Genomic DNA, 15,968 nt, shown 5'->3' with positions numbered 1-15,968 from the left:
AGCGGAAAAGGCAGGGAAGGGCTCTAGCATGGGAAGGCAGTGGGAGCGGATGGATTGCAAGGCCAGCCTGAGCAGCCTTAAGGAAGAACATGAGGGTGTGGGGTGTGGCTGAGGTGCTGGATGGAGGGAGCTGGTCCCTGTTGGGAAGAGGAACCTGGATCCAATAAAGGGGTCATGAAAAGTATTGGCCAGTGTGGGCTCAGAAAAAAACAGGAGGGAAAACTGGGGATGAAGAAGAGGAAGGACAGAGGAAACCTCAACTGGGTTGAATAGGACTCTAACCCCTGCAGCAGTTTGCCCCGTACCACCTGGCTTTTGACACGCTGCGCAGAATGGAGAAGAGGTTGGTGCCCTGACCGCCTACCTTTTGTGGAAGCAGAGCTTGAAGGTCGCTTGAGACCACTCAGCCCCTGGAACGGGATATCTCCACCTTCCAGCACACTTTTGTAAATCTGCCTTTCATTCTCCAAGCCAGCAGGGTCCCCCAGTGCTGGTTCTGACTCCCGCTTCACTGCATGGTAGTTGGGTGAATATGTGGAGCTGGAAAACACAAAAAAAGGGGGAGGGACATCAGTGGGTCACTTCTGTTTGCTGAGAGCTTCATGAATAGTAAGAGAAAAACCACGCTTGTGAACCCAGAATAGACTGCGTATGAAGAACTGGTGCTGAATTAAGAGGTTATGAATATGCTGCGATAATGTTCTAGGTTTGGCACTACCATAGCATTCTCCATCTGAGGGAACTCTCCCAGCTCAGTCCCCCAGAAAACAGACACAGGAAAGCAATCCGCCTTTCTCTTACAGATGAGGCAAGAGAGTCACAGAGCAGATGCATGATTTCTTTGCAGACACAAGTAAATTGAGTAGCTAGCTGGAAGTAGCACAAATATCTTCCAGCTCCCAGTCCCCCCATCCTTAAGCACTAGCCCTGCCTGTCCCTGGTTACAAAGCACAGCTGCTCTGGAGTTCACCTCAACCAGTTCAGCCTCCCAGTTAGTGCTATAGTTCAAGACTTCCAGAGCAACTTCTCAAGCCCATCAGTGAGGGACCATGCAGAGAAGCCATGGTGCAGGGCTATAGGCACTACTGTTTTAAATGCCAAAGAAATTCCCAGGTGTACACAGTTCTGCTCAGCTTTGCCTCTGGCTTCCACTACACGGAATAAAAAATCCTGGACTCCAGGTCTACCACGCAGATACGTAAACAAAATGCTGTTAAAACGAGTGCAGTTTTAATTTTTTAGGCCTTTAAGGACTGGACATTTATTACAAATCCCTTTCCTCAGTCATGAATCTAAGCACAAGTATGGCCCCACATCCGATTTTGAGATTTCACTGTTTTCTCTCTAAAAAAATAACCATCAATGCCATGGTATAAAAGGCCTTTCCAGGTACAAAAGACTTGCTAAGAAATCAGGCAGACTGTTTTCCTAAATGCTAAGCTCATCTGATACCAGTTCTTGTGCTCAACCAGGCTCTTCAGAATAAGATGCAGTCTCACACAAAGCTATTCTGTGGCCAAAGCATGACTCCTGGAAAGTCTGAAAAAATAAAAAAATAGGGCATTTGCCAATTCATGGAAATATTTTGAAAGCTGGTTTACATCCTGATGTCCAGGAGCGATTAAAATTTATGCAAGTGTGGAAATGCTTGTGGTTATGCCTGCTTGTTGTGGATAAATTTGTACGTGCATCTGTTTATTTTAGATAGATGCTGTACTTACGGGGTAAAGAGAAAGCTTCCAAACACATCAGAGGACTTGCTATGGAGGTGGACTTACACAATGCTGGATCACAAAGAAGATTTTAGTTTCTGGACAAGGAAAACCAGGTCGTATGGGGTCCCATAAATTACTTTCTTGAGTAAAAGCTTGTGAAAAGCAACACGAAAGAGAATGGGAATACAGCCACTTTTACAACCTAGGGCAATGCTCAAACAGACCCACAGCTACAGAGCTGTTGTGTCTTATGGGGGCTACCCCAGTGCCTCTCTTTGCCAGGTTCCAAGGAAGCTCGGCCAGTTCCTGAAGGGAATGAACGACTGCCCTAAGGTTCCTCACCTAGTCATTAAAAATAAAACAATCCTCCTTTGGGAAAACACCTTGAGGGGAGAGAGGAGGCATTTGGCAGAGCCCCTTTACTGGCTGCTCCCTCATTAGGGCCAGCAGGCAGTATGTGGGGGCCAAGGCAGTCTGCAAGATCAGAATCAGGTGAACGGAGGGAAGAGCAACACTGCAAAAAAGACAATAAACTCCAGATATCTTTTCTCCCTGCTCTCTAAAGGCAGGGCAGGGAAGAATGTGCAATTCCACTGGGCCTCGCTGTTGTGTCCCATTCCCAGCCTACCCAGCTTGGTTCCCCTCCACTGATTCAGACACTGGCACTCCTGCACGCTTTGGGTGGCATCTGAAAGGGCACAGACAGTGCTGCTGTGGACAGAAACCTTACCCATCTTTGGCAAGTATAAGCTATTCTTTTATGCTAATATCTGAGATTCCCATTTATTTTATTGCTCTCTCCCTACCAAACCAAAACTAAACAGTCATAGGAGCGACCAACAAAATGCAGCAGTGTGCGCGTTTCCCAGCAGAATGAACACAGACAGAAGGGAACTGAGTTGAAAGAAGAACAGGAGACCTCTAAGGCAGCCCCAGAGGGGCGGTGAACACATGTGATATTGATGGGCGTCTGGAGAAGATCATGCCTTTCCTAACAAACCATCCATGCAGAGGGGATCACTGTGCCTACGGACAACGCTAAGCACTCAGTCCAATTACAAGGAGCAGCAGGTTCACAGCAGGAGCTGGCTCCACGGCTCGAGTAACTCAGCACAGCCCACCAACTTGCTTGGGATTTTTTTTTTTTGTGCGTGTTCCTCTTACAAAACAAACCAGCTCCCTGTACAACTCATTTAGACAGAGTATACTGTTTATTAACGTATTCTTCCAGAAAAGCAGTGCCACGTAAGATCTTTGAGAAATATCGCTACTGCTACCACTGTTCCCTTCCTGGAAGCTAGAAAATGATTGCCTTCCGTAGACAGCATCCTTTTGATCTGGTGCGCTTAACTGGGAATATCTAACAGCAGCCAACCTATCATACATGTGTAACAAAAACAAACTTCGTTTATTCCATGCAATAAAGTTATTTGCAGGAAGTTACAGTCAATTTGCAGACTTCATCATGATGGAGTTAAAGGTCTGGGTTTTTTGTTTTGGTTATTTTTTTTTTTTTTTAAAGTCACTGCCTAGCACAATCTGCAATTCTTTTTTAGACAATGCAATCACTCATGTAATCACTTCCAAATTCATTGAAGATCCAAGAGCAGATATCGCACCTGGACTCATCTACAGCATGTGTATAACTCTCGTGGAACATACATTTGTCTATAACCACCACCAAAAAAATAAAGCCAACCCATTTCCAACACCCTAAACCCTGTCCTACACGCCCTCTGATTGTAAAAAAGACATCAAAAAGCAATTGGAAAACTTACTAGGAAGAATGGTCTGTGGAAGTTTCCAGAGGAGTAACACCTGCTGTATTCTGCAAAAGTCCAAACAAAGGAGTCATTGATACACACTTATATGTGAAGAGGAAAAAAACAGGCTTGCTTAAGTAATTTTCCACCTATTGCTTGAATATTAGCCTTTAGGAGACATTGAGGTTTAAGTCTAAATGCAATTTAAGCTGTCAATGTCTTTGCAGAAAAGCGACAATTTTCCCGAGTTCCTTCAGGGCAGTGACAGGTTTCTAGCACAGCCGATGCCTTTTCGCAGCGCCTATTCTTTTGTCTGCAAATGAGTCATTGTGAATAAAGCCAAAAGCAAGAAGAGATAACCAGCTGGGCCATGACCAGGAGACACATGCTCATAATTATTTCCCCAAGCTTTTCCCCCAACCGGTCACTGCCCGCCTTTGCTTTAAAGGTATACTACATTTCTGCAGCACAACACATTCCTCAGCGTTCAAAAAAGTATCAAAGCACTAACAAGAAAAGCAACGTTTCAGTTCAGTTTCCTTACTTAAGAGAAGCAATGCCAGCTGCACAGGTTCAATAGCAAAAGCCAGTTCTTATCCGCTTGCTTTAAATCCATCTAACACTTCCTAGGCATGTTATTTAAAAAATTGAAGGTAATTTCTAGAAGAAATGCTCTATCTGCCGTCCCCTCATCTATCTGAGGATTCCTATGTAGGAAGAAAAAGCGAATCTTGGGTTTGAAAAAGCAGCTTTTTCAAGTCCTGGTGAAACGCCGCAGCTTCAAAAAAAATCAACAGAAAAAAATAGAAAAAATGGCGTGTTACCAAATCAATCTATCATTTCATGGTTCGGGTCCTGCAGACCCTCGAAACAACAGCAGCAGCTGTCCTGCCCTAGAAGGCCACGGCAAGGTCCAGCATAAGGAAAATTGTGTAAAATCTCTTGGGAATATCCAAATCTTGGGCAGGCGTGGGCTCCTAGCAGAGAGCAGGGCTTGTATGAAGGGAGCATAGATGGCAACACGCTTGAAAGGCACGAGATGATGACGTGACCCAACCAAGAATTTTAAGCTGATTGCTGCTGCCTATTCATGTGAAAAATAGAGAGGGTTTTTTTTTGCAGACACTGAACTCAAAACCCTAAAGGGGGACAGGGGTGGGGGTGGGGAGCAGCTCAAAGGGAACAGGGGAGAGAGGAAATCACTGTATCTGAAATGGATTTCAAGCCGGATTCTCAGCATCACGTTCTATTATTTCTGACAGCGACACAGCAAGCCATGCAGTCAGAACGGTCAGAACCATTATTTATCCCAACCTCATTTAATAATCATCCAGCAGTGAATAGATTAGAGCAGAGAGTTTGGAAACAGGGATTGGCAGCATGAAAAGAATAGGAAATACCTTCTGTGGCTTTTTATGTGGCGCTTTATAAAGCTTCTCCATTTTTTCTAAATCTGCCTCTAACTCAGTCTGGTAGAGGTAGAGGTCTTTTTCTAGATCAGTCTGGTTAAAGAAGGAGAAGAAGAATGGGAAAATAATGCTTAGGGTTAGGGGAAACCAAAGGAATGTTAATTTTGAAAAAAAAAAAGCGAGCCTTTTTAATTGAAAAAAGACAAAGATGGTATGGACAATACACAGAAATCCACTAGTAATTAATCATGTTTCAATCATTACAGAGGAAATAGTTTTAGGCATTTAACATTCAAAATTAAGAGATGCACAGGCCTGCTAGAATCTAATTCTACAAACCATAAAGTTATAAAACCCACCTGTAAAAAAAAAAAAAAAGATACTGTAACAATATGCAATACGCTGTTAGTATAATTATCATTGCAAGTCAAGATAGCAAAACCACCACTCCAAATTATGGCTGATTATGCTTTAAGAATTGCTTATTAAATCAATTTACTAGCTACTTAATTGTTAGGCTAATGAGCTCAAACCCAATTAAAAAAATCACTCACAAGCACACAAAACCCAAGCAATGCTACAAAAAAAAAAAAAAAAAAAAAAAAAAGAAAAAGAAATCACATACACACATACATACGCGCTAGATGCTGTAGTACAACATACGTGAGACACAATTACCTTTCTATCCTCTCTAGTAAGGATAGAGCAATCTCCAGGAGTATAATCCCAAATCTTTTTTGGAGGCTGATGGAAAGCAGAGGAAGGAAATGAGGAGATGAAGATAAGGAAAGACATCACACAGAATATGGAAACTGGATTAGAACAGAGGGGGAATACAATAGGGGATTTGCATCAACTCTGAAAAAAAAAAAAAAAAAATCACAACAGAGAAAGAGAGATAGAAAGAGGGATAAATCCGCTATAGCACAAATATCAAGAGATCATGAGAGGCAAAAGGGAGCATACATGCAGTCTGGGAGGGGCTGTTTTCAATAGTGTTTGAGGAAATTTTTATTTTTGCAAGGTGCTCTACGGGATTTTGGACTCTCTAGAGGGAGCCCACAGCTGGTGGTTAAAGCATTCTTAACACAAAAACAAACCAAAACAAAATGGGGGAAAAACACACAGTCATAAAAAGCATTTGTTTTGCTCATTCTTCTTTTCAAAAGGAAAGGGTAAAACAAGGGCCTCTGATAAAGAAAAGGGAGAGTCTTCCCCACCCCCGCCAGACTGTGAATACATACCATGTGAACAAATGGCTGAATTTCCAGTGGTGGCATTGTGGGGCAATGAGAATGCAGAGTTGTTATTTTTTATTTCACTGGTTTGGGGGGTTGTTTGTGGGGGGGTTTGGTGGAGACAGTGGGACACATGGAAATTTGGGAACTAGTTATTTAAAATTCATACTATAGCTGAAGGCACTAATTTCAAAATAGGATTGTCCTGTTTGGATGCACATGTAAATATCGGGGAGGATGACTCAAAGCAAAAGGCCTTTGTCCTGACGCTCCTATCTAAATAATGCCACGGTAATACCCTCATTTCACCAGGTACGCACCTCTCACTGATATGCTCAAAGGGACTTTGCTCTTACTTTGTGAAATCAAAATGCATTTGCTCTGTTTCCAAACAAAAATAACCTCTGTTGGCTGGCAAGCTTAGCATCACCCTACGTGTCCATACTGACGTCTGTGACTAGATTGTCTCCGAGTCACTGACAGCGCATCTCCCAGTCTCAGTCCACCAAAGGTGAGACTGAGCTACAGCACTTGGGTCTGGGTCCCGATGCCTTCAGGTTTCTGGACTGCCTGGATCTGCAGTCTGAATCCAGCCCACTTCTACATTTGGACAGCCACTGTGTGGACAGCAAACACTGTAAATACCTATTTCTTATCCATCAGATCAGCAGCTGCAGGTAGGTAGATGGTGCTGCAAAGAGTCAGGTTTGAGATTTGGAGGGAGCAGCTGGAGGGAAGGAGGTGAGAAGGTAGGACATGCACCCCTTTTTCCAGCCCTCCTGCTTCTCCGTTTATAGCAAAGAGCTTGCTTAGTGCTGTCTCAGGAAGGGCTAGGAGAAAGTGCCCATGAGTGATCCTGCAATCACAACGGAAGACAACTGAGCTCTAGACTGACCAAACGTCACATTTTGTGGGTAGGCTCCATGGACCTGTGGAGCCACAGGTGAGGAAGAAGGAAGGAAGGAGCCTGGGGGGATACAGTCTCAGCAGCACACTGAAAAAGCAACCACGCTGCAGAGACCGATCTACTTGCCTGCAGGGCACGTGCCTGCCCATTCCTAGCTGCCTAGAAATGCATCTGGGATGCTGGTCCAGCAAAGTGTTGCTGCGGCTGCCCTAGGAAGCGCGCATGCTTTCCTCGGTGGGGAAAGCCCCATCCTGGTCATTCTGATGTGTTTGGAGAGCAGTGCCCACAGGCTCACAAGAATCCTCTGCTTCCTCTCACCAAGGATTTTCCTGCCCACGTCATACAGCTACAAATAAAGTCAGAAAGCCAGGGGAAATCATCCTGTAGGAGTACATGTTATCTCCAGCATTGGAAATAAAAAAGCTGGGACAAACAGGGAATCTTTGAAAATCTCAGGCGCTGGTAAATGTCAATTAAAATGCTGTAATTAGGCATGGGGCTTAGCCACTAGCTGGTCACAAAAATCTAGTCCTCTTCTGACCTGAGTAAGCAAAGCTACATAAAGCATGCTCTTTGGGCTCTGGTGACAAAGCTCAGAGGGAGCTTTGCTGTATTTCTGACAGGTTCCAGAGCAGGTAGCTATAGTCTGAGATGACATCCTCAATTCAAGTGCCTGGTGCAATGCCAAAGCACTACGTACATAGTACCATGCTCAGGGGTTGGCATAGTTGATCAGGGAGCACAGTTGCATGGCTTTGGAGCTAGAGCAAGTTGGCATGGGATATCATGGCAAGGCAAGCTGTAAGAAAGCAGCCCTTAACAACAGTGCACTGAGAAAGGTGGGGAACTTGTCACCAGGACAGATGCCCTGCTGAATGAGAGATGGATTGCTGGTGTAGCCTGAGATGCCCTCTTCTGAAGTAAGGCCAAGGCTGCATGACTAAAAGCACAAACACACACTTCTAAGGAACAGATACATCCTCAATTCTAGAGAGACCAAAGGGTGTAAATGTTCTCTTTTCTCTGACACACTTTCCATTAACTTACTTTATCTTGAAGGATCACAGAGATGACAAACCTTCATTCACTGCAAGAGCATATGGCTATTAATTACATGGCAGCTAAGAGAAGCAGGTTTCTTCTCACTTTGTGGAAATCTTAAGCCACGACAACTTGTGAAGGGTTAAGTCCTTATACTGACATCATTTAAAAGCCTCAGTGAGGTGGTATTTACCTGACTTCTACTGCCTAAAAGTTATGGGGTGTCATTCCAAACACTGTTGAAGCTCCTTCTTTAGCTTAGGATAGAAGGTCCATAGCAATAAAACATAATTTTCTATGACAGAAAGGGCTATGCAGCCACTGTACATGTTTGATTTTCAGCAAAAATTACACTACTTCTATGATGATATCAGAGCGGGCGCTGGACATCAGGCAGCTACATTCTGTGCAGAGTTTTGTCACTTCTGTAAGAACAAAGACTAGATTTAAAGAAAAGCTGCTCTCTGGTGTCCATGTGCAGTTGCCTTTGAAGCCAGTACTGAACTTTAAAAGATATTTCGGTTTTGTTGTACATGCAGGGAAATGTCAGCAGCACTCAAAAATGGTGTGCATGGGCATTTGACAACTGACTCCAGGGAGAAAGGAGAAACTACCACTATACTTGGGTAGATGTGAGAGGCTGATACTGACCCTCTGGTGCAGTAAGAGCAGCTTATTAAACAGTATTTGGTAATGAAGTTAATAGTGTTTAATCAGTAAGAACCAGGCCATAAAATGCTTTAAACTCACATTTTTTTCAGCAGCCATGACCACTGATGTGTTCCCTCCATCAAAACGTTCTTTGTCCTACTGAATAATTAAGCTTTGCTTCATCTTTTTCCAGAGTGGGAAATCAGGTTTTTTTTTTTTTTTGTCCCCCGCCCCACAGCCACAGAGCTCCATTTGAAAAGAAAGCACACTGGTCTCAGACTCCTTTGGTTTCAGGGAATGGCAAGGGCTATTCAACACAGACTGAAGCACCCCTTTTAGGCAACGGGCAGCTACATGCATTAGGAAATGAGCAGGAAACAGGGTCATGATCTGTTTATGGATAGCTGGAAATTACTGACCTGCGGTTTACAAGCCAAGGTCAAGAATAAATGAGTGATTCTCTTTACTTAAAGCTACCTGTCAGCCATCTTAGATCTTGTCAGGCAGAGGGAAAATAAGGGCTTTGAATAAGGACTTTCAATAATGAGAACAGGGCATTACAACAAAAATGCAGTTTGAACTATGGCGCATGAAAAAACATTGCCTTGTTGATACATATGGCTGGAAGGTGGGGAATGCCTGTAAATGGCTTCAAAATACTTGAAGTGGTCACAGAACAGCTGCTTTACATCAGTACCATGAGTAAGGCAGCTGTTCCAGGTTTAGGGCCTGGCAAAGAGAGGTGACAATAATTTAAAAAAAAATAAAAAAAAATAAAAAAAGGCAGGTTGACTTCATTGGTCATTGCAACTATCAAACTTACCGGTTTCCCAAACTCCAATTCCGAAAAGAATTTATACCAAGGTTCATTCTTTAAATCTATCTCTTCTGGGCTTATATCCCGAGTCTAAAGGAGTTGGTGGTAGGGGAATGGAAGAAAGAGAAGGATAACATTATGCAAAGAATACACAGAGAGGGACTGTTAGAGATGCAGATCCCATAGTTGCCATTCTAAAATGTAGATATTTAGCCTTATAATTTGGAATTTCTGTAACACCTCTCTCACAAAGGCCATGAACTGCTTTGCAAACATCAGTTAAGCCTAATGGCACCATTGTGAGCAACACGAATATGAATGAATTGCATTTTACAGATCAGGAGACCCACACAGAGAGATTATTGCAGCTTGCCCAGTCACAAGGAGCCTCAATGGAAGAGCTGGGAGACAACCAGTCCCTCAGTCCTACTGTCAGGCACTTCCATCGAGTCCAAAGCTGCATGTACTTTAAAATCTTTTTTTAATCTTCATTTGGTTAAAAAAAAGAGAGATTCAATGAGACCTGGATCAAATACTGCATCTTTAACAGCACATGAATATGTGAGAAACCCTGTTCTATCACTGCAAACAGAGTGAAAGGTGGTTTTCAAAATCGAAGGAGACACAAGTCAGAGAGAGCGCATCCCTGAAAGATCTCTGAAGGGATGGATAGAGAGACAATATTACTTGTTTCTTCACAAATAAATGTTAGAGAATCAGACAAAACCACAACAAAGGAAAATCAGACAGGACAGAAAACAGTACAGCTGAAAAGGAAATTCCCTTTTGTTCACGCAATCTGTTTTAATGAAACAAAAAAAGTTGAAATAGTTGTAGCTGTTTAAAAGTACTACTGGTAAGATAAGAGAATCCAGTCCATTGCTGAGGGTTATGAGGTGCCACTCCCCAAAAGGCATCTAGCTAACTCCTGCATTTCAGTGTACCTAGTCTTAGCCATAACGGACCTCAGTGCATTAAAAATCTAAATGCATTATGTCTGATATGCCAGTGCGATCCCAAGTGCTCCATCACAACAAGCGATGAGCCACACACATGCACAGAGGGCCAACACAAAGTGTCCTGTTGCAAATCATCCTTTGAGGAGGTTACTGAGGCGGGGGGAGCTCCCAGCAGCTCTGGGCTTTGCCAGATGTCCCGGCCTCTGCCACAGCCATTAGGCATCACAAAAAAAGCTGTAGGACGAGCTCAGGATTGATGCTTCATTCTGAAATATAAATGGTTCCATCATGTTTGATCTCCGATGGCCTGGAGGAAGATTTGCCTATTCTTTAAAGGCAAAATAGAAGCAATGCCTCCATTTTTTTCTTTACTGCACTCCAACTAAAAGTACTCATCTTGTTATATAAGCGCCTTTACATTAAAAAAAAAAAAAGCCGATGGACGGGAGGCTCTTCATTGGTCTGAAATGGTTTTGGATTGGAATTCTGATAGTCACAGCTCTGGGTGTGATTCCCAGAGGGTATCCACAAATCTCCTGCAGCGTCCTTGAAAGATCTGGTCGCTAATGACTGTATTACTGTTGTATTTAGTGAGACTGATGGAGACCATGAAGCCGCTGTTGCAAAACCTTCTTTCTTCTGTGATCTATGGCTCGAAATCAAAGCTCAAAAAGTAGCATTAGAAGTAACATAGCTGTCTCATTCTTTTTGTCTTTGATGAGCTCTGTACAATTTTTCTCAATTATGCCGAGGATGGTCCTGCTTGTGGTGTTTAGACTCCAATTCAGCAGCTCAATTAAGTACCTGATGAACTCTGAACAGGTAAACAGTGCCACTGGTGATGACAGAACTTTCACAAAGGCTTAAGCACACAGATGAAGCGGGCCTTTTGCCACAAGGTTTAATCTTGGCTGTTTACCGTGAGACAAAATTGCCACTTAAGTCAGCAGAAACCTTGCTCCAGGATGGACTGCAGGAATGGAGTTGTCACACCACGTTCAAACCACTCCTCACTGGCACTTCTCTAACAGGCTGAGCCAACGCCCAGTAGGATCAACAGAGTCATCCATCGTGCGTTTCAACTGGCATTGAATAGGGTCATGCTCCTGTCAGGAGCAACTTTGTTGAAGTCAATGAAGGGACACGGGTGTGAAAAGAAGGTGGTTGCAGGATTTTCAAAAAGTGGTGGATCTTGATTGCACTTGAAAGGAAAAAAGGAAACCCACCAAAATACTAAGGAGAAACATCAGGTCCCAGATCACACTCAATTCTTACATTTCTATCAATTTAAATTGCTGTTCACTCTGTGTAAAATCCATGGCAGGTTTTTCAGGAGCATTTCTTTACCTACTCCTATTCTATGCATGGATCAATGTCTGAGCTGTTAAGGCAGAAAGTCCAGTTTACATTTGGAATCTCGCATGCAATTAGGGCTTCTAACTGAATCCTTCACATCAATGCCTATATGGAACAACTATATATTTATGTACCAAACTAGCTAGTAACCTCATTCAGTATTTTCTAGCACTTGCAGCGTCACTCTTGTACCACTGAAGGACACCTTAAATGAGCTGTGGTGATTTCTGCAGGACTGGCCGACAAGGTTAGCACCACCTCTCTGCCCTGCCCCTTGCCAAGTGTTCTCAGCCAAGCCTGCAGAATGAGACCTCTGTTATGTCCCCTAGCTGTCACAATTCACAGCATTAGTTACTAATTCAAGCTGAAATTGAAAACAGCTCACTTAATACTCCAGGTTACACACCGGTGTAGCTGGGGAGCCAGCTGACATTCAGTTCTGCCAGCCCTGCCACAGAAGCGGTGAGATCCAGTTGAAGAAGGAGGCAGCCGAGGGGAGATGGCCATGTCCTAATGCACCTCAGAGGCACACCCCAAGGCACGTTACAGGCACTCAGAAAATTAGTCGTTTGGTGTTTAAAGCATCAGAGGAACACGGGAACTGAACCAGCCTGCTGTGTTGCGTAATGCTTTCAGCCCTCCTGCATCAGCTAACGCTGTGCCCTAGAAAAAGTACGGCTGGCGAAACAGCTGCTGAACAGGTCACAGTGTCAAACATGGATTAAAAACTAGGGTTAGCGATCCATACTTAACACAGAAAACAACAAGTCCGAAAGGAAAGAAGCCTCTCAATCCCCCTGGACCTTGCTTTATAGAGAACAAAAATGTTAGGAAGTTATGCAAAACAGTTTTCAAAACAAAATATACAGGAAATACATCACATGGGCACTGCAATGTAAGCATAAAGGATCCTATCCCAATGGAACTGCACAAGCACTTGGGGAGTATTTTACAATCACAGGATAAAGCCACGAGCTAGGATAAAACAAACATTACCATCTTTTCATTGTTCAGAACTGAGGACTTTCCTGGCTGATAGTCATAAATGCTCCTGGGCTCTGCACGGTATTTTCTGGTGTCCACCTTCTTGTCTGGAGGCTCCCAGTCAGTCCTGAGGAAAGAAAGATCAATTAACCCAAACCACTGTGGTTTCTGTGAAGACAAGCACTTCCTTTTGACAGAAGGCTTTCCCTATTAATTGTGGGTACTTTTTTGCATCTAGGAAAGGAGCCTGCTGCAAGAGGAACAGGTCAGATAGGGCTCCAGGCATACATTTGTTTATCTGTAGCAGGCAGAGTTTGATACAGCTCAGCTGCTGAAACCATTGGAGCAGAGGGGGGTTCTTCCAAGTACATCCAATCAACTTCCAGACTTCTGTATCTTTCCTGGTTGGAAATAGTTTAGTGATGGGCTTCGACTAAGCTCACAAATATGAACATGTCAATCTCTTTTGCTAAACTTCTTCATTTTAGCCACATCACTGATTACCTGACTGCTACTGCTCTAGATTCTGGGGGCACTCTAGGGTCCAAGAGGGGGTCTTTTCTAGAGACATGAACAAATTATCTCAGACTGGTATATCTAGAGATGGCTGAGAACAGTCCATTGACTATCCAAACCTCTATAATTTTGTGCAGTGTCCACACTAGCACACTTCAGACAACAGTAGTCACAAAGCATCCAGGGTCCATATCCTACAATGTCCAGCTCCTTTGAAAAGTAATATATTGAAACACCTCATGCAGAATAACCAATGCTCCTAAAAAGGCAGAAACCAGGCCATTTAAGCTGGTAAACTAATTCTGATCTTGCCCTTGATATGTTTCCTTTGATGGGCAACATATGTGGATTCTTCTCACCTAGCATTCACCAAACAAGCGAGGCATCTAACCAAAACTGCTGCTTCAGGTTTCTTCCCACTTACAGTACTGACCTGCTTTAGGATAGAAACAACCCACTGAATTGCACAGACTCTCCCCACTGGCTTAGGAGAGACAGAGACAACCAATTTAAATTTTTTTTTTTTTTTTTTTAAGTAAGGCAAGATGACAGCCAAAATGACTGGCCTACAACCAGTGTATAAATTTCAACAAAGTTGATCTTTGCTGTCTAGAATAAACATGATTGCTTAAGATTCCAACCCCAGAGAAACTACTCCATGGTGAAACACTGTTTTGTCACTATATAATAGAAAGCACTAATTATTGTTGTCCTTTCACTTGTAAGAGTTTTCTCAGAGGGCTAATGTACTATGCCTTCAATTCCTGCATGAGGAAGACATATTCTGTCGCAGACTTTGCCTCCTGATCCAGTGGCCTGAGATGCTCACGGAATTAGCAGTCTCAAACTATAGCATTGCTCATTTGAGGCAGCAAGTGAAAAACAGTAAGAGCATGTGGAAGTTGGTGAGGGAGGGAGGAACTTTTTTTTGCAGCAGGACATAAAATATTCATTGCTCATTCTGCTTTCCTGTCATTTGGTAAACGCATTCATTACTGTTACAAAGAGGTTTAAAATACATGGTAATAAACAAAGCAAAACACCAGGAGGGAAGTCATCCTGAAAGATCAGAAACAACTCTGCTAACTAGAACCTACTTCCAATAGAGTTCCTATGGGTGGGACTCCTCAGAGGTGGAAAATGTAACAAAACTTTTACCAAGGCTCAACATAAATTTGAATTTTCCTTCTCCAAAATTATTGCTACTTTCTTATATTCTGAGGTGCCTTTATAGTGTCACGGTGAGCCAAGAGTTTCCACTGTGCCTCTGTGGTAGGCACTGTACAAGCATGACACCCCAGGAAATGCTCCTCACCTAGGCAGGGAACTATGCAACAGGCTCTATGATGCCTGGTAAAAAAAAAAGCCAGACAAAAAGGAGGACAGGGCTGTGACAATGGAGGAGTTCACTGCTGCCTGGTAGAAGAGTCAGAGTCAAAACTACATTTCCACTTCCCCCAAAAAGTTTAACTGGAATTGTGGACCTAAAGCTTCCACCTTTGTTCCCTTCCCATTCACAACTTTCAGAGGTTCTTCCAGTCCTGATCCAAATATATCTTAGTGCAGGTCACCTTTCTGGGCTTGACTTCAGCGATGAAGTACGGTTTGGCAGTGGCAAAGTGGCAGATCTCTTAACAACCTTCTCTGAATCAATATTGTCCGTCTCACTCTTGGAGCGGGGAACTGAAAGCTGGGTTCTGCCTGCAGGATAAGTCAAATATAGGAATATTGGTGAACTGGATAGGAGGCAACTAAACACATGTTTTACATGCCCTTTCTGTTTGATAGATTGCACAAGAAATGTGAATTACTTACTGTCCTCAGAATAGGAATAACGAGGAGAGTATGAGTCAGAATCTTCATCTGAAAGACAAAAGCATTTTGCAAGTCAGCTGAAAAAGCCCCAAAGAAGAAGCAGCAGAAACCCTTTTTATTTCTTCTACTAATACATTGGCCATAATTTGAGTGATATGCCCAATACTTACCACAGGGAGAGGATCCTAAAAAAGGGAATCCCAATGAGGTTTAAATTGCATTTAAATATAATTCCTAGATTAGATATAAATATTAATGTACTACTTACACTAATGTTTCTCCAGGCTCTCAAAGCACTTTAGAAAACAATCAGTTTTTATCACAAAAATCCTCTACAGCAAGGGTCATTAGATCCACTTTATCAAAAGCTGAAAGATAAATAGAGGATCTAAAAGATGTAGCATATGCCTAAAATAACTCATTAGGTGCTAGACACAGTGACAGACCTGAGGCGTCCTGCTCTCAATCACATATGATAATTGCTAGGACATCTTCCTTGTATTAACGTGCACACCAAGTTGAAGTATGTTCACTGACTCAGATTATCTTTCAAGTGTAGATAACGTTCCTGGCACAAGATACACATATACTCGCACCAAGAGACTGTCCTTGTTCTGAAGAGCTTGCTTTTTAAATGGGAATGGCACGTCTACAGAATGCAATATAGATATTCAAGCAGCTCTGAAAGAGCTAGCAATGACACTGGTATGAGTGAGTGGTGTGGTCTGGCCCCCAAGCTCAACAACCTCTCTTTGACAGTGAACATGTTAGGCTGCACCAACACAGCAACGGCATTC

The 15,968-nt window shown here is 43.1% G+C and overlaps 1 protein-coding gene across 7 annotated transcripts in view; it reads right to left on the bottom strand.

Moving 5' to 3' along the window:
* The window catches only part of SORBS1 (sorbin and SH3 domain containing 1), an 80,878-nt gene that overhangs the window by 25,973 nt on the left and 38,937 nt on the right, over window positions 1-15,968 (bottom strand). For 6 of the 7 annotated variants that reach the window (XM_035897278.1, XM_035897279.1, XM_035897280.1 and 3 more), the window contains 6 exons: window positions 15,172-15,219; window positions 14,928-15,057; window positions 12,853-12,967; window positions 4,879-4,980; window positions 3,494-3,543; window positions 365-540 (listed from right to left, as the gene is read on the bottom strand). In XM_035897278.1, the coding sequence (XP_035753171.1) occupies window positions 365-540; window positions 3,494-3,543; window positions 4,879-4,980; window positions 12,853-12,967; window positions 14,928-15,057; window positions 15,172-15,219 (621 nt within the window). Of the gene's footprint in view, window positions 1-364; window positions 541-3,493; window positions 3,544-4,878; window positions 4,981-5,565; window positions 5,632-9,547; window positions 9,632-12,852; window positions 12,968-14,927; window positions 15,058-15,167; window positions 15,220-15,968 lie in introns of all 7 variants that reach the window. The other variant, XM_035897282.1, reaches the window with a different exon arrangement.

The sequence above is a fragment of the Egretta garzetta genome, unplaced genomic scaffold (assembly GCF_000687185.1).
Source record: "Egretta garzetta isolate BGI_Z169 unplaced genomic scaffold, ASM68718v1 scaffold56, whole genome shotgun sequence".
Lineage (NCBI taxonomy): Eukaryota > Metazoa > Chordata > Aves > Pelecaniformes > Ardeidae > Egretta > Egretta garzetta.
Note: the sequence above shows the minus strand (reverse complement) of the source record. Positions and strands in the feature narration are given on the sequence as shown.